Genomic DNA, 25,103 nt, shown 5'->3' with positions numbered 1-25,103 from the left:
TAAGGATAATGTCTTCCACAAAAAGGTCAGGGGTCAAACCCTCGGCTTTCTCCAGGACACCAATTATGCGCACGTTGTTCCTCCGGGCCCTTCCTTCGTATTCATCCAGTTTGCGGTTTTGCAAGTTACTAGAGGCTTTAAGGTTCCGCACCTCCTGCTGCAGCTGCGATACGTCATCCGCCAGGCTCACAGTTTTGATATCTAACAACTTCACCTTCTCACTTGTTTTGGTGAGATCAGCTCGGATTAAGTTGACCTCTATGATCACAGTGTCCAACTTGTGGTCCAGTGACTCCATCTTCTGCCCAAGGGAGGTCTTAACCCCATCTATGGCGGCCATCACGTCTTGCAGTGTGGGCTCCGATGCAGGACCAGAGGTCTCTCACTCCACTCTTGTAATCTTCCAGACTCAGGAGGCGAGCCCCTGGGCTGCGTATAACAGTCCAACTTATTGGTTTGGACATAGCGAGACCCCTTAGTTGATCTGGTCTGCTGTTTCTCCCCCTCAGGTTTAGTAGCCATCTTGGTTCTTCACTCGAACAGTTCAAGCCTGCTACCACTTTGGCCACGACAACAGACTACCAAACCACTATTGTAACCAGGCCTCCGTAAATCCACTCTGTCTGATCTAACCCCTAATAGACTCTGGGACATCCGCTCCCCTCTCAGGCCTCCACCTGCAGCTTCCCCGCTGAGGGTCTCCCACCACAGCTGACCCAGTCCTACCAGCTCGCCTTGTCCTAAGCCTGCATTTGCACCGCGTGTCACTCTGCTTTTCACTCACCAGTGCCGTCTGGTGTCCGCTTAGACCAATCCTCCGTGTCTCCTATATCCCCGTCTCTGTGCACCCACATCCGAAGGTATGGACCTCTATGCGGACTAGTATTTGGAGTCGCTCTCCATCCGCATTCCATATTGTATCTGCCGCCACCTGCCCCTGTCGTCAGCTATACAAGCTCCGTGGATGGGGGGCCCAGCAAAATCTGACACGGCTCCAAACTGCGGGCCAGGCCCCGAATCCCCAGCCCCAGACTCCGGGACCTTTAACAATATACTGCACCCACCAGGGGAAACGAGTCACCAAGGCCGCCCACCAGGGTATGGTATCTCCAAGCTAGGACCAACCCGGCGCGTCTTCCATCAACCCTGTGTCCTTGCATCACTGCGTCTCCTCTGGCCCCTGCGTGCATCAATGCCACTGGCTGTGGATGAAATATGCTGCCTTGCAGGTGTGTGTCCCAAACACCACTTAATCCACGTCTGGACAGACCTCTCGGCATTCCTCCGCCCTCCACCGTTAGGGCCGGGCGCCCCCCCCCCCCCCCCCCGCCCCGGGCTACACCGATTGCCACCAGTCCGTTTCAATGTCCAGAAAGGGGGGGGCTGCTCCCTCTGCGCCGCCCCCAACACGCTCACCCCACCTGCACCAGCAATGTTTCGGGACCCGGGCGCGACCAGCAATCTCGGGTCGCCGCCCCGGGTGTTGTTGAACTTGCTGCCGGCCGCCTCCACCACGCGAGCCCCCGGGACCAGTCAACAAGGAGGCCCAAACTTCCGGGACACACTGTCTCGGCTCCCGATATCGTAGCGGGCCCGGAGCGGCGTCAATGTGCACCGCTTCTCAACCGCTAGCCGGTACCCTCCACAGCGCCACAGGAGAGCTTCAGGATATTGCAGGTCAGGCACGGAGGCACTGGCCGACACGGCCATCTTTGGTGCTTGCATAGCTCCTCCCCCGAGAGGTGAGAGTTTATCTATCTGTTAGTCTGCTGGAGAAATTAAGGTGATTTGTACAGCATCCCAGAACTTATGGTAAAGACTTCTAGAAGGCGGCTGGTTTCCAGTCCATTACGTTCATGTTTTATGTGAACCAGTGAGGTCATTCAGTTAATGATTAGAAATGGCCTTATAAGTGATGTATGCCAGCTTCAATGGCATTCTGGCTGCCATTCAGTGAAGGCTGCACGTAGACATATTTTCTGGTTCGTGACATCAGCCTGGCTGCTTGATGCTAATGAGGAGTGACAACACGAGAATGACATTGGTATAGTCCAACTGATCTAGAACAATGGCATGACCAGTAGGGTGGAAGTCCCTAGGATGAAGAAAAAGTATTTTTATGTAATTGAGACGGGGTCTGTAGATGTAGCAAACTATCCGAGCAAACAAGTATTTTTACTCAGTTAATATTATTAATAGTACTGTGGGAAAATAAACAAGAGAGTGTTTCATATACCACAATACATAGAGTTCTCTATTTTCTTGAGAATGTACACAGTCAAAAAGGTGGAAATGTATGCCTGTTCGTGCTACAAATGAATGACAAAATAAATGCTCACTTTAGGTTAAAGGAATATGCAGGTGCTACCCGAGTAGACTACTCAAAAAGAGAAGAAAAGAAAAAAGTTACTCACCTATAACTTTAGTTCTTCAATGTTGTTATGGACTTCTACAATATAAGGTCTTTGATCAAGTAATAAAAGCTGTTAATCCTGTCCCGATGTATCCTTCTATTTCATATTTTACTTCACCTGGGGAAACAATTCATGGGAGATGGACTATTGGAATGCTGCCTCAGCAACGTTGGAGTAAAAATCAGGATGATAGAATTCTTATTTGGGGAAAAGATATTAAGGCCAATCATGCATGAAACTACTGAATATATTATCGATGACGAATCAATGGCACGGTCCCAGATCGATACATTGTTTTATTTTTCAACATGTGGTACTGTCCACACTACCAACAAAGTCCAGACCTTTATCAACACCTGTCTGAGGAAAATCCACCAAATCCACTGACCAATAATTATCAGCACCAAGGACCTGTGGCAGTAGACTTTCCAACTCCCTTCCCAAGAGGAAATCATAAAAAGACCCTGGAGCTGGATAGGTCACACACTCCTCAAGACCGCATCAACCACCAACAAGCAAGTCCTGACCTGGAACCTTCAAGGGAAAAGGAAAGGGGAAGGCAGATAAACACCTGGCACTGAGGCCTCGAGACGGACTACAAGGAGATGGATTACACCTGGAGTCAGACTGAAAGAAAAGCCTGGGAAAGAAATGCCTGGAGAGTCCTGGTTGATGCCCAATACCCCAGGAGGGGTAGTAGACATAAGTAAGTAAGTAAGTAAGGTACTGTCCACAGTAAGATGCTTAGAAGATAAAAATACAAAGCTAATATTATTCCTAGTTTGGAAAATAATGAGCCAGAGAACTTCCCCGCTTCTAAATAGATACTAGGATTATTTGGCAAACTCAGCACCTACTTTATAGTCCATGCCCAAACAGCAATGGCTGCAGAAAATGTACATTGTGCTTTAGGTGGCTGTTTTCTAGTAAGTGCAGCAGCATTGTCTCTTGGATTGTCAGCACTCCATTGTTTTTCCTTTTTGCAGAAGGATCTTATACATGTCAAAATCAACATGCTAACAGCTTCATCTTGAAAAGTAATCAACCACAAGTAACAAAGAGTTACTAAAGATGTCTTAAGCACGTAAATGAATGTAGCAACTATTATGATCGAAACAATCCGATTAGGAAAGAGCACTGAAGTCTGATTAACAAAGAAAACACAAACAACTTTAAAGAGAAAACGTGCATATGACCCATGAATGAAAATGGCAGAGAATGAATCCCACTAATTCACGTAACAAATACAAAATAGCTTTTGAAGTGAGATATCGCATAGGATTTACCAGAGCAGCCATTTAGCTCTCAAAGGTACAAAGTATTAACTAGAGGGACAATTGAAAGGAAATAACTTTTAGGTATTTTTCCTAGTGCATTGAATTAATCGAGGAGTTCTGCAAATGTCAAAGCCAACATACTGGAAAGGACCCTTAGTTGCCATGATCAGGTGAAAGAGAACCGACATTCATAGCCACCATTGTGGCTTCATAGCCCACCTGCTGTCATAATAGGTTCTCCCTTCTTCTACACTTTCTCCCATTCCCCTGTGCAGCATTCCTTACAACTGATGGACTGTCGCATTTAAAGGGACTCAGATGGGTGAACCAGTTGAAAAAGCACGTTCGACCACTACAAGGCACTTAAGAGCACACATAATGAGGTAGCATCTAAGTGCCAATGCACTGTTACTTGGAATTAACGATAACATACTTAATGCTGGGCAATACATACCCCAAACATTCTGTACACTTTATTCATACACCTAAAAACAATCACCATCCTAGATAAATACAAAAATAAATTTAAACACTAAAAATTCCTAAAGCAAATGAAAGAGATGGCAAATTTGCAACAAATAAATGATCTTCAAATTAAATAGATTAATAAGTGGCTGAACACACAGTTATCTCTTCAAACCCCTCCCCATCTGCTTCACAAATACACCTAGGGAAAATACAGATAGAGTAGAGCTTTGAAGCCATAGCCACTTACCGTCGAAGGGGGTTCACTATTTCGTCTCGCAGGGTCCTCTGTATGTGAACATCAGCTGGGTTAGAGGGCATGAACAGCATGGAATCCAGTACAGATGTGCAGGAGAAGAGGCTGCAGAAAAATAATAACCCAAGAAATATGGAGGCTGTTCCACGTAAGAAAAAACAGAACTGAAATCAACACATTTATGTGGTGTACAGAGATGGAGTGAGACAGAAAAGCACTCTAAAGTCCGGAACATGCCACAACAGGAAAGGACTGAATTACAACTAACACAAAGGCCCTCAATACGAGTGCCCTGGCGGAGGAGGGTGCACTATTTATTGCACCGATAAAAACCAATACAACAGAGATTGTGAGGAATGCCAGAACATAATCCAGGCACTGCCACTTTGATCCTCTTTGTGTATGTGTGAGGTATTTCTCTCAGCCCTTCGTCTATGAGCATATATAGTCATTCTCAAAGTTTAATAAAAACACTAAGAGCAAAGACATTGCGCATCGCTTCATACTTTATTTCCTAGCATCTGAAAGTACAGTACATCAAACATATGATGCACTAAGAAGTGCAGCTCCAACCCGAGTAGCCCTCGAGTCCCAGCACCAAGTCTATAATGTGAAATAAATGCACCTAAGGAAGCCCAGTGACTGACAAGCAAATTTCTGCCAGGGATCCCAACATTTCCCTACAGCCTGTATCCAAAATCGATGCTGGGGTTCCGATCTACTTGTAGGCCAAAGCAACAATCCAACCACCCCATCTGCTTCCAGCAAAGCCCTTTTCCTTTTATTACTAAATGGAAATAGACAAACAAAGGATCCAACCGCAGACCAGCCTAGAGGCCGTTTGTTTGTGGTAAGCACCTAATGATAATGTGGAGGAGGCCAATTATGACGTTATCAAGGCAGAAAAGGAAAGTGGCGATAATGTCCTTATCAGGATGAATATCAGACAGCCCTAATAGTATAAAAGAAGAGAAGAGATGTGTAATTAAATAATTTGCCAGAATTTTTAAATACGTTCTGTGCACAGAATCACCTCTAACTGCCCAAGGCACCTGACTGGTTACCTCCAAAAAGACCACTTCCAAGTTTCAGTGCGACCCCAGTTAAATGTTTTAGGGCCTTTACAAAGTTCCCAAGAGGGAAAATGTGATCTGACCATAGAAGTAGACAACAACAGATATTGGTTTGATATCTGCTCTACTTGTTAATAATCTCTTGCACGATTTTATGTAATTACAGAGCCAATATGAATTTAATTATGGTTTTTGGCAGATGACTGCTTTCAACGTTAGATATGAATGCATTTAGGGTATTATCTCATAATGAACTACTGGTTGATCTGAAACCAATTTTACTATGGCAATAACCCCATAAGTGTTCATATGTAATATTTTAATTAATCAATGAAAAATGTCCTAGCTAACGTAACGGGAAGTTTCAAGGCGAGGATTATGCTCATCTTTCTTTACTTTATTCACAGCAGTCATTCAAAGATAAACAAATTTAAAACCACTATTCCCATGAACCATAGGTAATAAGAACACAGGAACAATAGAGAGTGTCCATGTATAGACAGTCCTCCAATGCACCAATCACAGGGCTCCTGGGAGTATGTAGTCCTCTGTTACTCTCCATTCCTCCTCTTTTGTCGCGCCAGGCCAGTAAGCCTCAGATCCTCATGAATCTTGTTTGCCAGAGTCGCCTACAGAAAAAGAGGCGCATTATAAGTGATTGCAGTGGCTATGGTTTAACCCTACAGGGGAAAAATACCGAGCACAGCATACATACTCAAGAGAACAGCAAGAAACTTAAGACCAATACTTACCCCAGTACGGGGGTGGGAAAACTAGTACCCTGGGTGGGATAATCCTCACCTCTGAGTCCTTAATAGAATTGAAAGTTTCCGTTACGTTAGCTAGGAAATTTTTCATTCTATGGCAGGACCGGAGGCAAGGATTATGCTCGTTTAAAGTTTACTCACCACCAAATGTGCCATACCAAGCACCGGTTTAAAATAGAACCGCTTGAAGGGGGAGTCCGAAGATTGCCGCATTGAGAATGTCTTCCAGACGAGCTCCCAGGGTAAACGCCTTGGAGGCCATGGCCCCCCTGGTGGAATGGGCCCCAAAGGCCCGGCGATTGATCCCAGCCTCCTGCATTACCCACCGCACCCAACGGGCAATCGTGGGGGAGGAGACCGCCTTATGGGGCTTCGTTAGAGCAATGCTCAGTTGGCGCTCCTCAGGAGGACGAAATTCCTCCGACATCTCCTCGTAAGCCTTGAGGCAAGACACAACGCAGAGTTTAGGAGAATCCGGAAAGGCCGGGTATGAAATAGAGGTTGTCCCGTACTTCGTCCGCCTCCGAATTTTGAAGGTGATCCCGGAAGGAGAAGGTCCTGCCAGAGATGTCCAGAGCGCGGACATCCGTAGCCCGCCTGCGCGATATCAGGCAAAGATGCATGACCAATTTAGCCGAAAGTTCTTTACTGGACAGGTAACTCTTCGGTTGCCACAACAGACACAGGTTCAATACCTGATTGACGTCCCACAACGGGGAATAGCGAGACTCTGGAGGCAGCGAGAGGCGAATTCCGGGAAGGAGGCGACAGACCAGAGGATGCTCACCCACCGGAGAACCATCCACTAGGGAATGACCAGCAGAGATGGCCGACGAAAACGTAATAACGGTTCTATAGGCCAACACGTCCTCCACCAAGGTGGCCAAGAAATTTAGGATCGAAGTCACATCTGCTGCCATGGGATCGAGAGATCGTCGCATACACAAACAAACCCATCGTCTCCAAGAGGAGTGGTACCTTTTGACCGTACTATCGGCTCAGGCATTCGACATGAACTTTTCAGCTGCTCCCGAAAGGCCTGGGACTGCCCATCGTCCCCGGTAATCCGCCATGCCATCAGGGCAAGGGACCCTTGAGCGATCAGCGGATGAGGAGTACGTACGGATTGAGGAGAAGAGTCGGAAAGCGGGGGAGCAGGATTGGAAAATCCCACGAAAGTTCCAGAAGAACCGGAAACCAAGCTTGAGGCTGCCAGACCGGCGAAATCAGTACCACATCCGCCCTCTAACGGCGCACCTGGGCTGAGACCCTGGTCAACATGGCAAACGGGGGAAAGGCGTAACCCGCTTTCCCCCTCCAGTTCTGCAGGAACGCATCCGTGCCGGTCGCCAGAGGGTCCGGCCTCCAGCTGAAGAACCGTGGAAGCTGGAAATCCAGCCGGGAGGCAAAGATGTCCACCGAGAACGGGTCCCAGAGGTTTGAGGTCCGTGAACACCCCCGGGTGGAGCTTCCACAGACTCACGTCCTGTAAGTGTCGGGAGTGGAAATCCTTGACCCGGTTGTCTTGACCCGGGAGGTATTCCGCAGTCAACGAGACGTGGTGATCCAGGCAGTATTGCCAGAAGTTTGCCGCTAGGTCGGAAAGAGCCCACGACCGGGTACCCCTAGATGGTGGACGTACCTGACCGCCGATACAATGTCCATCTTGAGGAGGACACAAGACCTGACCGAGTCCTTGGTCCAGCACTTGAATGCGAAGGAGCCCGCTAAGAGCTCCAGACAGTTGATGTGGAGTTATTGCTCCTGCGGAGACCACACACCTCCTGTAGTGAATTCTCCACATCGCGAGCCCCAGCCAGACCTGCTGGCGTCGGATTCGATAATGATATTGGGCGTGGAACCGAAGATCGCTCGTCCATTCCAGGCTTCCATATTGGCAAGCCACCACTGAAGCTCCTCCCTGGCCCCGGCCAAAAGGGGGACCTTCTGAGAATAGGAACGACCCCTGCGAAGATGGCGTGGCTTGAGGCGCTGGAAGGCCCTGTAATGTAGAGGGCCCAGCAAAATCGCTTGGATGGAGGCCGACAAGAGGCCCACTATCCAAGCTAGTGAACGCAGAGACAGGCGGGACTGAGCTAGAGCCCTCCTGATCTTGTGGCGGATCTTTGCCATCTATCGAGCCGAAAGGCTGAGCGTGGACACGACAGAGTCGACCACAAAGCCTAGGAGCACGACCTTCTGGGCCGGAACCAGAGTGGATTTTGCCTTGCTGATAATGAAGCCCAAGCCTTGAAGAAGAGAGAACGCGGATTGCAATTGACGCAATAAGGCCTGGGGGCACTGCGCCATGAGCAGGATATCATCCAGGTACACTATCAAACACATACCGGACGCCCGCAGGCGCTCGATCACCGGCTGAAGAACCTTGGTGAAGTACCAAGGCGCGGAGGATAGACCGAACGGGAGAATGGTGAACTCGTAAACCTTGTCCCTCCACAGGAATTGCAAGAACCACCTGTGAGGAGGGAAAATGGGAATCGTGAGATAGGCGTCCTTGAGGTCGAGGCGCGCCATCCAGTCATTGGGCCTGAGGAGATCGCGAAACAGATGGATCCCTTCCATCTTGAAGTGGCGATACACGAGCCACCCATTGAATTCCCAGAGTTTTATGACCGGTCGCTTTGTCCCGTCCGATTTGTCCACCAAGAACAAATTGCTGAGAAAACCGCGGGGTGGGGAAAAGTCTCTACGATTGCATTTTTGTCGAACAACGAGAAAACCTTCTGGTCGACGAGCGCCGCGTCGGCGGCCGAGAAGGCGAGAGGGCGCGGAGGGACCGGTTGGAAGGGCTCTCCTTGGAACTCTATGTGAAACCCCTGGACGGTTTCCAACACCCAGGCGTCCCCCGTGACAGACGTCCAGGCCTGGAAAAAACGCGCCAGACTTTTAGAAGGGAAAAAGGGAGAACACTCATCGGAGGAATTGGATGCTCCATTGCCTTGGCCGCCTCTGCCTTTCCCTAGACGTCCTCTGGTCGGATAGAAGTTCCCGAACCGCGCTTGGTCTTGGTAATAGCTGTTACTGAAGCCTTGCCCTCTGCCCTGGTTTTGACAGCCGGACGAGCGGCCCCTGCCACGTCAGGCCCCCCAGATAATCAGAGGACGGAAGACCTTCCGAATGGAGGACTGGGCCTTGTCTAAGAAGGTGAATGTACTGAAGAATCGCCCCAGCTCCTTAGTAAAGGGCTCTCCAAAGAGACCACCCTGAGCCATGGGCCCCACCTCAGAGGCAGACAAATCCCCGAGTTTGGGGTCCACCTTAATTAATAGGCTCCGACGCGCTGGGTCCAAGACGAGAGATTATCATGCGAAATCAGGAACCAGACTCCTTGGCCTTGGAGATTCAAACATAGCACCTATAGGTTATTGCTAAGGCTAGTGTTAGTTTGTCTTAATGAAGAAATAGGCGCTATGTTTGAATCTTTATCTCCAGCTAAACCCCTGGGCTCATCCCTGATGTTTTATCCCGCCGACCCCTCATGTGGCATATAGTCCTTGACCATTAGGTAAGTGGGGCACGTGGGTTTCCCCAACCTATATCTCATCTGGTCACAGTGTGTGTGTGTTTTACATATAGCCACAGTGTATTACAAACGGTGCCTGTCACACTATACCTGCCCATGTTTCACTAGAGGAGCAGAACAGTCCTCCTAAGCTGCTGCATTTTGATGCTTTTTTATTCTTTCTAACTACTCCTTAACCTTTGTTTTTAAGCCAGCACCCCACCACAAACCTCCTCACGGACTCAGCAGTTGTGTGTGCTCCCCACTTTGCACTTTGCACACGCAATTTAGATGGCATGCAGTGTTTGTGTTAAATTGCGACTCAGCACCTACAGCATGCCACATTGTATATATGCCCTGGCATTGACGTGACTTGTTTTTAAATGCAAATTTGTATTTAACCATTGTTCCCTTTTTCTCTATGTATAGGCATAGGAGAACCCACAGAGGTAACAATAATCGCACACATGACACTAGCATGTTTTCCCTTCACTTTGTAAAGGTCCTGATGAATCGCGGGTGACTAGACCCACAGCGAGAAACATGTCGACCATCTTCACCCTTAGTCTCATCTAGGGTCACCCGACCTAACCTGCTGACACCTAGTGAGCTAACCCCACCTTTTAACTGCAGCCAGGGGACCCCCAGAATAAACTGAATTCCGGTACCCCTTGCTACATTTTAATATCCCTCACACCATTACACCTAGCCCTGCCCACACACCCCCACCTCACCATAAGGCTGTTGGAAAAAGATCTCCGCCAAAGAGCCCCTCTTTGAGGTGAGCCCGTCGGGGATTGCACCGCCTCCCCGACGAGGAGCAACCGCCAATGATGAAGCATGACATCCTTCGTGGTGTGTGAGGCAACTACATCCAACAAAATGGATGCCCCAGGATGTTACTCTAACATCTTTGGTCATGCCAGTTAATTCTTCCCTTACTCTCCAGAGGAACAGTTCAGCAACCCCCTATTGTATTCCTAGTGCAAGATACGGACACAAGCTGTAACTGGACCTTCCACCACCCTGTGTGGTAAATCGTGTCCGTTGATCTATTGATCAACTACCTTACCTCCCTCCTTTTTGATATAGACAGTTTTGGGGTTGCTAGCAAGAAACACCCGCTGAAGGTGGTCGAAAGCGTCCCCATCCACTCCAGAGTCCCTAGGGCGTTTGGCCGGGAGGGGCTGAGACTCGGCTGGGTTAGCGCCAGCGCCGGGGAAGGAAGCGGAGAGAGCCTGCGCCGCCTTGGCCAGTTTCTCACAAGCCTGTTCAATTCTGCGAGACAGGCGGTCCTCTAAGGGCACCATGGCCTGCTCCACCGCCGTGTGGATAGACACGTCCATGGCATCATAAAAATCCTCATCCCATTGAAGGCAGTGAGGGGGTCCTCCTCCCACTGATCTTCCTGGTAGGTTTCTTCGTTGTACTCCGCCATTCTACCAGAGGCGAATCAATGCACAGGTAAGTGGGAACACACCAAGAGGGGTGAACTCACAATTCAAGAAGGGCTGGGAGGCAGCTTAACTCAGGTGCGGGCAGTGCTTGTGTTAAAAACGGGTAAAAAACCCTGGGACAATCAGCCTTGGTGCAGTGGAAACAATGGGCAGCCTGCCGGTGAAAGGAATGTCCCAATACAGACTCCCCCAAATAGAGCGTAGGCCTAGTTGAATACGGACCCCCCGTAGCGGGGGAAAAACCTACTGAAGAACTCTGCCTAATGGCAGGGACAGACTCACGTAACAACGCGAGCGTTCGCGTGGGTGTGAAGCAATAAGAAAAGTTGCCTCAAGGCAGGACAGACCACTCGGGCATAAAGCGGCAGGCAGGGCTCGGCTCAGCAATGCTTCTCTGGCCGAGGAACGCGCAGAATGCGTGGAATGCCGAGAAGCACGTCAGGCGAGAGACGCACACATGCGCCCTCTGGCAGTCAGAGGAGCGCCGCGAGCTCGCACCACAGCAAGAGTCGTTAGGGAGTGAGAGTGCTCCCACAGCTCTGCGGGAAACCGAGTAGCGGTTACCGCAGTAAAGACAGACAGTCAGTCAGCCTAAAAAGGAAGAACGGGCACTCTGAAAGCAAGTCCCAAAGCAGCGGCGCCTCACAGACCAGCTCTGGTGAAATTGACACAGCGAAGGCAGCCCGGCCGCTACAAGTGAAACTGACGAGCAAGTCAATAATAAACAAAGCGAGCGCACTAGGACAGCGCTGCGGGCAGCCAAACAAATTACACATGCAGAAATAACATCAAATCACAAAGGCCTACAAATTTTTAAGAGGAAAAACAAGAAGCACTTATCTGGCCGCAAGCAGCAAAGAAAGAGGAGGACTGGAGAGTAACAGAGGACTACATACTCCCAGGAGCCCTGTGATTGTTGCATTGAAGGAGGACTGTCTATACATGGACACTCTCTATTGTTCCTGTGTTCTTATTCCCTATGGTTCATGGGAATAGTGGTTTTATATTTGTTTATCTTTGAATAGCTGCTGTGAATAAAGTAAAGAAAGATGAGCATAATCCTCGCCTCCAGACCTGCCATAGAATCATAATAAACTATTTTTTATTTATTTTAAAAAAGCAGTGTGGTCATCTCAGTGACAGGTCCAGCCATCTGCCAGAGGGTCTCTGTGTCGGGACAATATTCCAAGAGAGGTGCATCACAGCAAGAGGCTCAGTCCAGCTACAGTAAGGTGAACCACTTGCATATCTGAGCAAACAGATTGAAAAAGGATAAAAGGATAAAAACACCCTTTCATCAACCTCATAATGTAGGCAAGATGAGAGAGAAGCAATGTGTCCTCTGCCCAAAGACCAAATCTGTGTGTGAAATATGCTAGAGGCCTGGACCATGCCCACATCAGACAGTTAGCATAACGCTTGACCACCACTGTCTATATCCGATCGCCCTTGGACATTTAGAATAAAGGCTTTGACTACTTTGGTAATCCAACTAGATGACTGGTCTGTTTCTGATGGAAATTTGCGACCCTCAACTACTTCCTACAAAAGGTTATTTTGCTCCCATTTGTCAACATCTGTATTAATATCTACTGTTTCACAAGCATATATGTCAGTAAGAAGCACCTGGTGTGAGAAAAATTCCACCAAAACCAGAACATACTGAATAATGCCATACAGTGGTGAGATCGATTTTGCATTATGAAGATGTCTCAGGTTATTAGCAGTACAAAAAGAAAGAAGATGCGACACACCTTCCTCTGTACAAAAGAAAGTAACCAAAACCAACTTCCAAATGAAAGAACAAAAGGAAAAACAAAACTGAAAAGAAATATGTATTACTACTAATAAATATTTCCACACCAACACTTTTTCACACTATTTATAAGTATTACTTATGCATATTGTTCTGCCAATCTAAGGGAATATGAGTCTGCTATGGCCATTATGTGGAAATTTTAATAGTAAGTATACTAATTTCACATTATATGATTATAGATAGATAAATCTTGAACTAACTAGGCCATATCCATGACTTACCAAAATAGCTATCAGTAATCATTGACTGAATAGTCTTTGCCTTTTTTGAGGTTTATATATTCTCCCATTAACATCTACCCTTGGTTTGGGACAGGGAGCTCCCCACTGGGTTTCTATTTGTCCGTAGCTTAGTTACCAAACAACTGCTCAAATATATAAATATTAGCTTTGTACTTTGTTTGGCAATTATTATATTGCTATAGCAAATAGGGAAGGTGTGCTATTTAGGAATCGGTTTGGTATTTGTTAAATAATTCTGTTTTTAATTGTCTTGAATTGGTCATGTTATATATATAATATATATAATAACAATAATTATGTTGTTTATGATATGCGGCCTGTGGTGAAAACCAATTTTTTAATTCATGTAATTGATTGTTTCTATATTTTTTAACTGTATATTTCAGACAGAATTTGTGTCTCCTGAAGAAGGCGTCCTTTGAAACGCCGAAACGCGCGTCGGAAAGCATCGAATATATGATTATTTTTTGTAAATATTGTATAATCTGTTTTTTCAGTTTTTTGTCGAATTTTATGTAATACTGATGTATATTTGTTTTTAATATGAACATTTATTAAATGAAATAGAGTTTTTTTGTACTTAAGTGTATTTGTGGTTCCTTTATGCATTTACCCTTCCCTTCTGCTTGTTATAATCATGCTATGATTCACATACAGTCTATTTCCCTGTCTCAAGGAATCATTAATTCCGAACAGGGGGTCCTTGTTGTTTACATTATATTGTTCTGCCAACTCCATCCAATCTTCAAGTACCTTTCTTCCTGTTGATTTTATCGAGACACGCCATATTCCATAATTTATTATTACTCTTTCCCACTGTACATGATTGATCATTTTAATTCAGTCTTCATTTCAACAAAGTTTCCATCGCACTTAGTCCTTGAAAGCAATGAAGGAGTCCAACTCAACTTAAAGGATACAGAGTCACAGCCTAATTCCAGATGAGCTTTCTTTGAACAAATAATTAGCGAAGAGAAGATCTAAAACACAATAAACAAGCTCGCCACAGGGAAAGCACCAGGCCTCAACATGATGGAAGTGGAATTGTTTAAACACTGCCAGAGAGGATTAAACAAGAGAAAATCCTGAACATGATCCAAGGTGGCTTTAGCGACAACCTTTCTACAATAGACCAGATCTTCAATTTCACACACCACATATAATTTCAACACAATAAAAAAGCCTTTCTATGTAGCCTTCCAGGATTTTACAGTTCCTTTTGACCTAGCGGCAAGGCCCAGACTATGGGAATATTCTACTCAGATACTACAACACAAGTTCGGCTCAACCACAAATCCACCCTAAGCAAAATTATAACCGCAAATGGGGTGAAACATGGATGCATTTTAGTTCTCTCTATACACCAGTGACATGCACAAAGAAATTCAAAAAGCAGCCTCGGATGTCCCATTTATCTGCAACTTCCCATCCTGGCACTGTTTTATACAAGCAACTGCATTCTGATGGCAAGAACATCAAGCGGTCTCCAAGCCCAATTTAACACAATAACTAAATATTGGAAAATGAACAGCCTCAAAATAAATAACTCCAAAACAAACATCATGATTTTTTGGAAAAGCAGAAAACAGATCATACAGAGAATTTTTAAAAAAATGAAGTAGTCAAGACATTTACATACACAGGCCTAGCAGCCTCAAACAATCTGCTTTGGGATCAACACATCAAGTGGGCAACAGAGAAATCAAAATCTACCTACAGCACAATTGCAAGGATGGTTAAGGAGTTTGTTCACTGCTTCATGGTCTATATAGACAATGTTGTCATGGCAAAGGCAAGTGAGCCAAATTGCCTATGGGGTCTGGACAAGTATGTATCCCAAAAAGGCTGCCTGGACAGAAAATTCTGGAAAAAGCTTCCAACCAGATTTCCCACCCCTGCACTGGAGGCTGATGACAGCTATATCTCAATTCAAAGCAGATGCCAGATGGTTTCCATTAACTATGGACTTAAGAAAGAAACTAAAATATCAAGACACAAACTTGATTGACAAAGCATCGACAGAGCACTTCTTGAAGAGGCAGAAATCCAACCCTACTTGCTCAAGTATACTGAGTATAGACAGGAGATACTGCTTTTGCTGTCAAGGAGCGACATCCTGCCCATAAACTCTGTGTTGAGCAGAAGAAAGATACTCTATTTGTCAAATTTGGTGGAGGTGACAAAACAAACAGGACTGGACAGTACCTGGTAAGTAGCTGTGAACTCAGGAAAAATACAAATAAAGAATAATGTGCCTATAAAAGAGAACTGAACCTCCTATCTCCTAACTCGCTGTCTCATCAACATCAATAATACAAACTATTTGTCTGCTAGGATGACGATGACGGGATCCGCAAACTCCCAATAATTGACTTTCTATTCAATATGGGTCTGATGGAGACTCCAGAAGTAAGTACGCCCATGACTAAATTAATTCCCTCAACTGGGTTTCTATTCATTACACTTTGTATACAGAATGAAATGTGCAAAATTATTGTGTTAATGAGATAAACTATATGTTTCCTTTGTTCTGAATGTTTTCTTTTATGTAATGATGAGCCTTCACAATTAAAACAAATGCATACATTCCCCAGACTCTTTATTTCATTTCATACCATGGGGGGAGACCAGGATGAGCAGTGTGGCTTTTCTATTTAGGGCGTTCAAATGTACATATTTATTTATGTCTAGGTGATCTGTAAGAGGCTAGACTTGCCCCTAGGACCAGCATCAGAAGCAGCTATTGGCCTTTTGTTCTTGAACCGAGAGCAGCTTGGACAGAGCACTGCCAAGATTGATTCTATTGACAGCTACTCCAAGACCCCAACACAAGTGCCCAAGGTAAAGGCCCAGACAATGTACCTAAAGAGCGCAGCGTCCATGTAGCAGGAATTGCAGTGTCCTTGGATGCCCTTCATTCTGCCCTTTAACACCAGCACAGCCGTGCCATCCGCGAGAGGGGGTTGGTTTTCAAGTACCAAGGAACTCTCTGGGCCATCTGCAACACAAAAGGAAACAAAAACATAGTTAAAAACTCAAAAACTGTGTCCGTCTTTGTGTGAAACTGCATTACCCTGTAAGCAGTCCTAGTTTGTTCCAGCACTGACCCTCATGTGTGGGGGCAGTGGTTTACTTTTCAACATGAGACTTTGACTCCGAGCAAGGCAGAGAAAGGCAGAAAAAGAGGAAAGAATGGATAAGAGAAAGGAAGGAAAAGAGTAACAAAGGTAAGAAGCATTGATTAAAAAGAACCTACAACGGTGAGATAAATAGATAAGGAATGTAGGGCGGTGGAAGAAAGAGGCATGAGATGGAATCAAGATGAGATAGCACTGGTATTCAACAACGCTGGTATTTGGCAGCACTGGAAGCAGGCTTCTGAGAAAAACCTAGGGAACGCACCTGCACTTATTTCTTTTACAAATGAAGCACTGCCTATCGGTACATGTGGTACTAAAGATATCAACTGAGAATGCACACAGGCAATACAATATTATAGCAGAAGTTCATCTATACTGTATATTATGCACAATTACTTTGGAAATATTTCATCATTAAATCAAGTAGTCAGCCCTACACAGATGGCCACACAAAATACTGATAAGTGGAGTGGGCCAAGGATGATGACCACTGGTCTGCCATGCTCAGACCCTGGAGGAAGAAGACAAAGAGAAATGAATACAAGTGGAAAGCATTCATGCAGTCTGAGTTGAGTCGAGAGAGAGAACACAAAATGCTGAATCCACCTGAAAAAGAGCTCCTGAAGGAAAATGTTACTTACCCAGTAAGCATCTGTTCTTGGCATGTAGAGCTGTAGGATCTCATTCTTGTGTATAGATCGCCATCTAGTACTAGGCCCGGATGTTTGCACTTTGTTTATCTTCGAAGAATTCTTTGTAGTCATGAGGTAGGCGACTTCTCCTTTTGGTGATAGTGCGCATGGTCATCGACTCAATCTTCAGATTGTATTGCCACAGAGGGTGAGAGAATGGAGTAGTAGTGAAGAATAGAGATGGCCATGTGTATGTATGAATAGTAAAAGAGAACTACAGCAGCTACAGGTGCACGGGGAGGTGGGAGGGCGCATGAGATTCTACAGTTCTACATGCCAAGAACAGATGCATACTGGGTAAGTAGCATTTTCCGTTCGAGGCATGTGAGCTGTAGATCAAATGCTTGTGCACAGACTATACAGGAGTCTCTCCTAAGCGGTGGCTATCTTGTAGCTGATTGGAGTGGTCTGAAACAGCGTTTTAAGTAGTCCTTGGCCCACATTAGTTTGTTGTCTGGCTAACACATCTACACAATAATGCTTGGTGAATGTGTGTGGTGTGGATCATGTTGCAGCTTTGTAAAGGTCAGTCATAGGGATGTTCCCTAAGAAAGCCATAGTAGCCCCTAGCTTACGAGTGGAATGTGCTCTATGGGGTACCATTATAGTCCTTTGGGCTGATGCAATGCAAATTTGAATGCATTTAATGACCCATCTAGCAATACCCGATTTGGATATAGGATTTCCCTTGTGAGGTGGTCTAAAAGCGACTAAGAGTTGTTTGGTCTTACGAAAAGATTTAGTTTTTTCAGTATAGTACAACAGTGCTCTCCTAACATCCAATGTGTGTTGAGCTCGTTCTGCAACAGAGTCAGGTTGAGGGAAAAAACTGGTAACTCAACCAACTGATTTATGTGAAATGCAGATGCTACCTTAGGTAGGAGTTTTGGATTGGTAAAAAGAACCACTTTATCTTTGTGTATCTGGAAAAAGGGTTCTTCTATGGTTAGTGCCTGAAGTTCACACACTCTCCTTAATGAAGTGATTGCAATGAGGAAAGCTGTTTTCCAAGTAAGTAATTGTAGTTCACATGTGTGCATGGGTTCAAAAAGTGGGCCCACTAACCTTGTGAAGACTATATAGAGATTCCAGACTGGGGCAGGTGGACTTCTTGGTGATATAACCCTTTTTAGTCCTTCCATAAATGCTTTGCTTACACACACTCTAAAGAGGGATTAATGTTGTCTATTTTAAGATATGCTGCGATTGCAGCGAGAAGCAGTCTGATGGATGAATATGCAAATGATGACTGCTACAAATGTAACAGATCGTAGATGTTTTGTATGGAAACATCAAGAGGGTTGATTTTGTTGTTATTGCAATAGATAACAAAACGTTTCCATTTGGCTGCATAGAAGGCACTTGTGGTAGGCCTGCTGGCCTCCTTAATAATGTTCATACAGTGTGGTGGAAGGTTCAGATAACCAAACTCTATGACTTCAGGACCCAGATCGCGAGGTACAGTTGTTTGGGATTTAAGCTTCGATTTCTCCATGGCTCTGTGTGAGGAGATTGGGAGTTAAATGTAATTTTTGATGTGGTACCAGAGAGTTCTAACAGGGTTGTGAACCAGGGTTGACGTGTCCATGATGGAGCTAATAGGGTTAGTGTAAGAGATGTTTGCCTGAGTTTCCAAACCACTAATTAAATGAGTGGGAGAGGCAGAAAAGTGTAAGCAAATATCCCTGACAAGTTAATCCATAGAGCATTGCCTTTGGATAACGGGTTTGGATACCTGGAGGCGAATCTACGCCATTTTGAGTTTTGGGATGTCGCAAACAGGTCTATGTTAGGGACTCCCCAAGCTGGAGAACTAGAGGGAGAGGTTCTCATTCGTGTATTTGGTACCTCTAAGATCCGCAATCTGGTTGTTGACTCCTGGGAGGTGTTCTGCCAGGAGATAGATATTGTGGTGAATACCCCACTTTCAGATGTCTTGGGCTAAACGGGACAGTTGGAGAGTGTGTCCCCCCCTAATTTTGTATGTAATACATAGCTGTCATGTTGTCGGTTCAAACAAAGAGAGCAACCTTTGCTGTTGGGTCCACTGTGTGTTGTTGGAGATGAGCTCCCCAGCCAGTTAGGGATGCGTCCGCTGTTAATATTGTCTGTGGAACCGGGTCTATGAACGACCATCCTTTTGACGAATTGTGTGTGTTCCAGCACTCAGAGAGCGATGAGTACGGCCGCTTACCAACACTAGATCGATTTTATAGACCTTGTGACTGGTTCCACTGACTGGCTAAGCATTCTTGAAGTGGACGCATGTGCAGCCTGGCATGGGGAACGATCATGATGCAGGATGCCATCATTCCCAACAGCTGCATAAAAACTCGAGCTGGAAGTGACTGATTGGCTTGAAAATGGAGAATTAATGCCTGCATGTTTCGAAGTCTGGCTGCGTTGGGAAGAGCCAGAGCCCTTTGAGTATCTAACGTGGCTCCTAGGTAGTTCTGAGTTTTGACTGGCTGAAGATGTGATTTTAACAGATGGTCTGTATCCCCAGTTGGTTAAGTAACTGAATGGCTTGCGACATTGTTGATATGTGCCGGCTTTGATGAGCCAATCGTCCAGGTAAGGGAAGACATGGATGTGTTGTCTTCTTAGATGAGCAGCTACTACCAACAGACACTTTGTGAAGACTCTGGGGGCAGTGGTGACTCCGAATGGGAGTACCTTGATTTGGTAATGTTGACCTGCTTGCACGAACTTGGGAAATTTGCAGTGAGCTGGGTGGAATGGAATTTGAAAGTAGGTGTCCTTTATGTCTAGAATAGCCAGAAAGTTGTCCTTTTGCAAAAGAGGTAGTACCTGTTGAAGTGTTACCATGTGCAAATGGTCTGACTGGATGTAAAAATGAAGTTCTCCGAGATCTAAAATTGGTCTGAGAGAGCCGTCCTTTTTGGGAATTAGAAAGTAAAAGAAATGCACGTCCAACCCTTGATGTTTTGGTGGTACAGGCTTTATGGCTTCTTTTGCTAGAAGTGATTGCACCTCTTGTTTGAGGAGGTGTAGGTGATCTGGTGAAAGTTTGTGTGACTTTGGAGGAATGTTTGGAGGAGTATTGATGAACTCCAGGCAGTAACCAGAATGGATAATTTGGAGAACCCACTTGTCTGTTGTTATTGACTACCACTTTGGTAAAAATTGTGACAGTCTTCCCCCCCACAGGTGTTAAGTGGTCGGGGGTAACTGTGGGCAAGTCACTGTTTTGTATTAGAGGGGGAGGTGCGTGTGCTAGAACCTTGGCCCTTGCCGTTGTTTCCTCTATAACCACCCCTGAAGTAAGTCTTGGAACCTGAGGGTTGGTTATTGTTCTTATATGTGGATGCAGTGTCGGAGGACATGGTTTTGGACCCTGCTCGATATAATGAGCGTTGAAAGGAGCCATGGCATTGCTGAGACTGGAGGACTCCCATTGAGTTAGCCACTTCAGTATTTTTCTTCATCTTCTCAAGTGAAGAATATAGCTAAGGCCCAAATAGGTGTTCTTTATGGAATGGTGTGTTTAATATTGAGGTCTGAACCTCCGGTTTCAATCCTGCTATACGTAGCCTGGAGTGCCTTCTTAAAAGGGCACGTGTTTACCACTCTGGTTAATGTATTAGCTGCATCTAGGGAGCACTTAATTTGATTGTTGGAAATTAGTTGCCCCTCACGTACCAGGTCTTGCACTTTAGATTTATGTTCTTGGGGTAATAAGTTGTTCCATTTCATCCCAATGCGCACAGTCATATCTAGCTAGTAGCGCTTGTTTAGATATGCACCAGAAGTTTGCTGCCTGGGGGGGCTATTCTTTTTCCTGAAGCGTCAAGGAGCTTGGACTCTTTATCTGGGGGTGGTGAGTCTCCAGTAGTCTGGGAGTTCGCCCTTTTGCGTGCATTAGAAACAACTAATGAGTTATGGGTAATTGTCCTCTTATGTACACTAGATCAGATGGATTTGTATTTTTTGTCCACCCTGGGGATAAGGATACGTGCTCTGAAGGGATCCTTAAATATATTGTCTACATGTCTGACCATTCCTTTAAGCATGGGCAACATATGTGTGGCTTTTTGTGTGTTATTTAATGTTTCCAAGAGGAAATCCTCTTCAAGGGATTCTTTATGCAGTTGGACCACATATAATTAGCAGCCCTGACTAGCAATTCAATACACTGTCATTATCTGTGGGTGAGTCAGTGTTATAGTCATCCCACTCTTCTGTAGGTGCAGGTTGATTGTCATCATTAGTATCATCCCTGTCCCCATCACCCTGGTCGTCGGGTATATATGGTGGTGAGTGCTCAGGTGAAATGGGCACAGACAGAGGCTGAGGTAAAGGTGGGGAAGGAAGAGGAAGAGGAGAAGGAGGAGGAGAAGGAGGAGGGGAAGGATTTGTCCCAAAGGCTCTCTTCTTTGATGGAATATGGTATTCCTCTTCAATATTAGGCCCTCTTTTTAAAGTCACTTAGGTAGTAATGTGGCCAGTTTTTGGATGTATGACCAAAATCTTCTGTTTCGGGACCGGTTTTTTGAGCGGATCACCAAAACTCCTTGGGTGACTTTGGTGTATCAGTCTGTTTCTACGCCGAAATTTTCGGCGCCGATGGTTTTGGGACTGGTGTTTTCGGATCTGATTTGGTTTTCGGTGCCGAGTAATGATGATCGGAGCCGGACTTGGTCTTCGATCCCGAAGGCTTTGTCTCGATGCCCGAAATTGAAATGAGGCTCTTCGAACCTGGAGGGCTTTAGGGTAGGCTTCAGTGCCGAGCCAGAATGCGGGGCGTCCAAAGTGTGGTCTCGGTGCCGACCTAGGCCCAAGGGCGAGGGTTGGTCCGGAGCCTTCTTTTTAACAGGTTGGCTTGGGAGTCAGGCAAAGAGGGGACCGTACTTACAGTATGTTGTCCATGCGGGATGTCGTCATCCTGGTAGGAGCTCACCTCTGAAACAGAAATGGGATCCTGCTCTTCCTCGGCCCCGAATACGTCGCCAGCTTCTTCCCAGATTCAGTTCCCAAGAGGTCCGAGATGGAGCCTGTGCGTTGGCTCTGCATGTCACGTCATTGAGCCTGCCTGTCACGTAGCGTCTTCTTGGAACGGAAAGCCCGACACGCGTCTCAGTCCTGTTCTATGTGTTCTGGTGACAAGCACAAGTTGCAAACTTCGTGTGAGTCGGTGCGCAGGGTATTGCACGTGGCACCGAGGTCAGTATTTGAAGGGAGTTTGTTCCATCGACTACAAGTCGGATGGAGGCGGTTAGGCCCGACGGCCTACCACGAGCTTTCCGATCGAAAAAGGGTTTTTTCAAAACAAACATGATATGCGAAGAATGGAATACTTAATCAGAAACAATACCATCGAGGGTGAGTCGTCTACGCACCAAAGGAAACAGAAGGATCGGTGTCGAACCAGAGCGCAGCGAGTAACATCCAAACCTGATGGCGGAAAAAAGCAATCTGAAGATGGAGTCGATGACCATGCGCACTATCATCAAAAGGAGGAGTCTGCTACCTTGTGACTACAAAGACTTCTTCAAATAAAAACAAAGTGTAAACATCCGGGCCCAACACTAGATGGCGATATATGCACAAGAATGTGATCTACAGCTCACTTGCCTCTAACATTCACTAAGGAAAGACTTTTGTGCCCTATCAAGGGGCATCTGGCGGGGACGATGATGGCAAGACTGATCCACCCTTCACACAATCAGGTTCTTCGCACTCCAAAAACAAGCATTGGCAAAGCCAATAGTTCTGGTTTGCATTGTGAATGTTGACTGAAACATTTAAAAAAGCCTGTGCTGTGAAAAAAATTGCTTTCTGCAAACAATGCAACAATTAAATACAAATTGGAATGTGTGATTTTTCAAATGCACTTCTGAGGTGGAACATAGTCTCTCATGCATTCAATTTAAGCACTCCATTGGAAGCAGAATAATGCACTAATCAACCAATAGCATTAGGTGGGAGACAAATACTACACTGGGTGAAGCAAACCTCAATGTGTTTATTTTATAGAACTGGTAACATCAGGTTGCTGCACAGTCAATTTAAACCTAACAACCATGATGGAGCTTTCATAAGATACATCACAACATTCATGAATAAAACAGGAAATTCAATAGACGTCAGGATGTTGTCACTACAACAAAAGACAAGAATGGGATATGAAGGAGGATGGAGACTTCCAATGAGAATAGTAACACTTTTGTAGCTCCGGGACATTACACAAATGCAAAAGTGACATACAAGCAAGTATACACAAGAAAACAAATGGAAAGAATAGAAAATGAAATTAAGGCCCCAACGCTATGCATCCTGGGAATCTCTCAAAGGCAAGCTAGAGAGAACCTAATAATGTTCCCGTCAACTGGTACCTTGGCCCTCTTATCCCTGACCTTGAATTATCCCTAGAGGGGGCCCCCCTTTCATGCATTTGCAATCCCATCAACTGGGATGCCTAGGCGACTGGAGTTACCAAATGAAGACTGCCCAATTGAGTTGTATAAAGTGCTTCGATTAATGACATATAGAATAGTTCCAAAACATGTAAGGAGTCAGATGGTGCCATTCAACAATCAAAAAACAGAAATGAGAGAAGACGAAAAAGGTCCTGAAAGAATCAAAATGTCTTGCTGAAAAGAGGACTAAAGAATGACTTCTTTTTTCTGGCAACGCTGAAAGTAACTTTTGGGGCATAAGAGCATGAGTATTCCAAAAAAGTAATGAGACAGAATGGGGGACAAAGAGGGAACAGGATAATCGCCTGCTGGACTGTGAGCATGCAAAAGAACACAGTCACAAGAAGCCAAAGATACCTGGCCACAAGCATCACCATTTGAGAATAATGATAGCCCTCATATCTCGCTTGCATTTCCCCACCCTAGCACAAAGATAAACCAATAACCATTTTCCAGTTAAACACAATTTATTCAGGCTTAAAGCAGACAGCGAAATGTCCTCTCACCCTTTCATACAATACCCTCTTCTCCTTAGAAGACCACTCCATCCTGAATTGGCGAGGGTCATCAAAACTTACAGCATGGGCCTAACGTTGTATACCGACGACACTCAACTGGTGCTAGCAGTGCACATTGACAGAGGGGCAATTGCAGGAAACTTCCAAGAGGGAATGCCTGCCATCAGTGTTTGGATGGCAAACAACTGCCTCAAATTAAATTCAGACAAGAAGGAGGTGATGGTCTTTGGCAACCTCTCCCCTGCCTGGTCCCCTACTTGGTGTTGGTGGCTAGCTAAGTTAGGCTCAACTCCGCCCCCCATCACAAAGGTAAGAAATCTAGGTGTTATGTTCGACAACAAGCTGTCATTCATACACCATGCCAACGCTGTTGTCTCAGCATCCTTCTACGTTATCAGGATGATAAAGAAACTTCTACCTTTTCTCCCAACCAGTGACGGTAGGACTCTCATTAGCACACTAATCATTTCCAAGGTTACTCATCAATGTCCAAGAAAGAGTCCTAAATAAGTTGCAACTAGTGCAGAACGCAGCTGCTAGACTTCTGACAGACACCCCCAAATTCAAACCAATATCCAAGGTGGTACGACAGCTCCACTGGTTACCCATCAGGAGCAGAACCAAGTAGGTCAAGGCACTATGCATTGCCAATAAGGCAATCCACAATATCGGACCGGAGTTTCTTAGGAAAACTCTCTGCACCTACAAGCCCACCAGACCCTTGTGTTCATCAGCAACAAACCTGCTGACTGTCCCCCAAACCAAAAAAGCCACCTGGGGTGACAGAACATTTACGGTCGCCACCAAACTATGGAACACGCTCCCCCTCCACATCAAGAACAGTCCCACCCTGCTCTCTTCTCGAAAACAACTAAAGACCTAGCTTTTCAACCAATAACCATCCGAGCCAGCCTTCCCTCTGCCCAGTCCGCAGCGCTGAGACACCCAAGGGTATTGTGCGCTATATAAGTTGCCTAAATAAATAAATACATCCTCCACTCTTCATTGAGTTTCTTTTTC

General features: G+C 45.7%; 1 protein-coding gene across 2 annotated transcripts in view; it reads right to left on the bottom strand.

Moving 5' to 3' along the window:
• The window catches only part of LOC147724807 (ubiquitin carboxyl-terminal hydrolase CYLD-like), a 481,074-nt gene that overhangs the window by 123,170 nt on the left and 332,801 nt on the right, over positions 1-25,103 (bottom strand). For both annotated transcript variants that reach the window (XM_086966313.1, XM_086966314.1), the window contains 2 exons: positions 16,156-16,291; positions 4,407-4,517 (listed from right to left, as the gene is read on the bottom strand). In XM_086966313.1, coding sequence (XP_086822439.1) covers positions 4,407-4,517; positions 16,156-16,291 — 247 coding nt within the window. The remainder of the gene's footprint in view (positions 1-4,406; positions 4,518-16,155; positions 16,292-25,103) is intronic.

This window comes from Lissotriton vulgaris, chromosome 4_1 (assembly GCF_964263255.1).
Source record: "Lissotriton vulgaris chromosome 4_1, aLisVul1.2, whole genome shotgun sequence".
Taxonomy (NCBI): Eukaryota; Metazoa; Chordata; class Amphibia; order Caudata; family Salamandridae; genus Lissotriton; species Lissotriton vulgaris.
The sequence above is the reverse complement of the archived record's forward strand: the minus strand, read 5'-3'. Positions and strand labels throughout refer to the sequence as shown.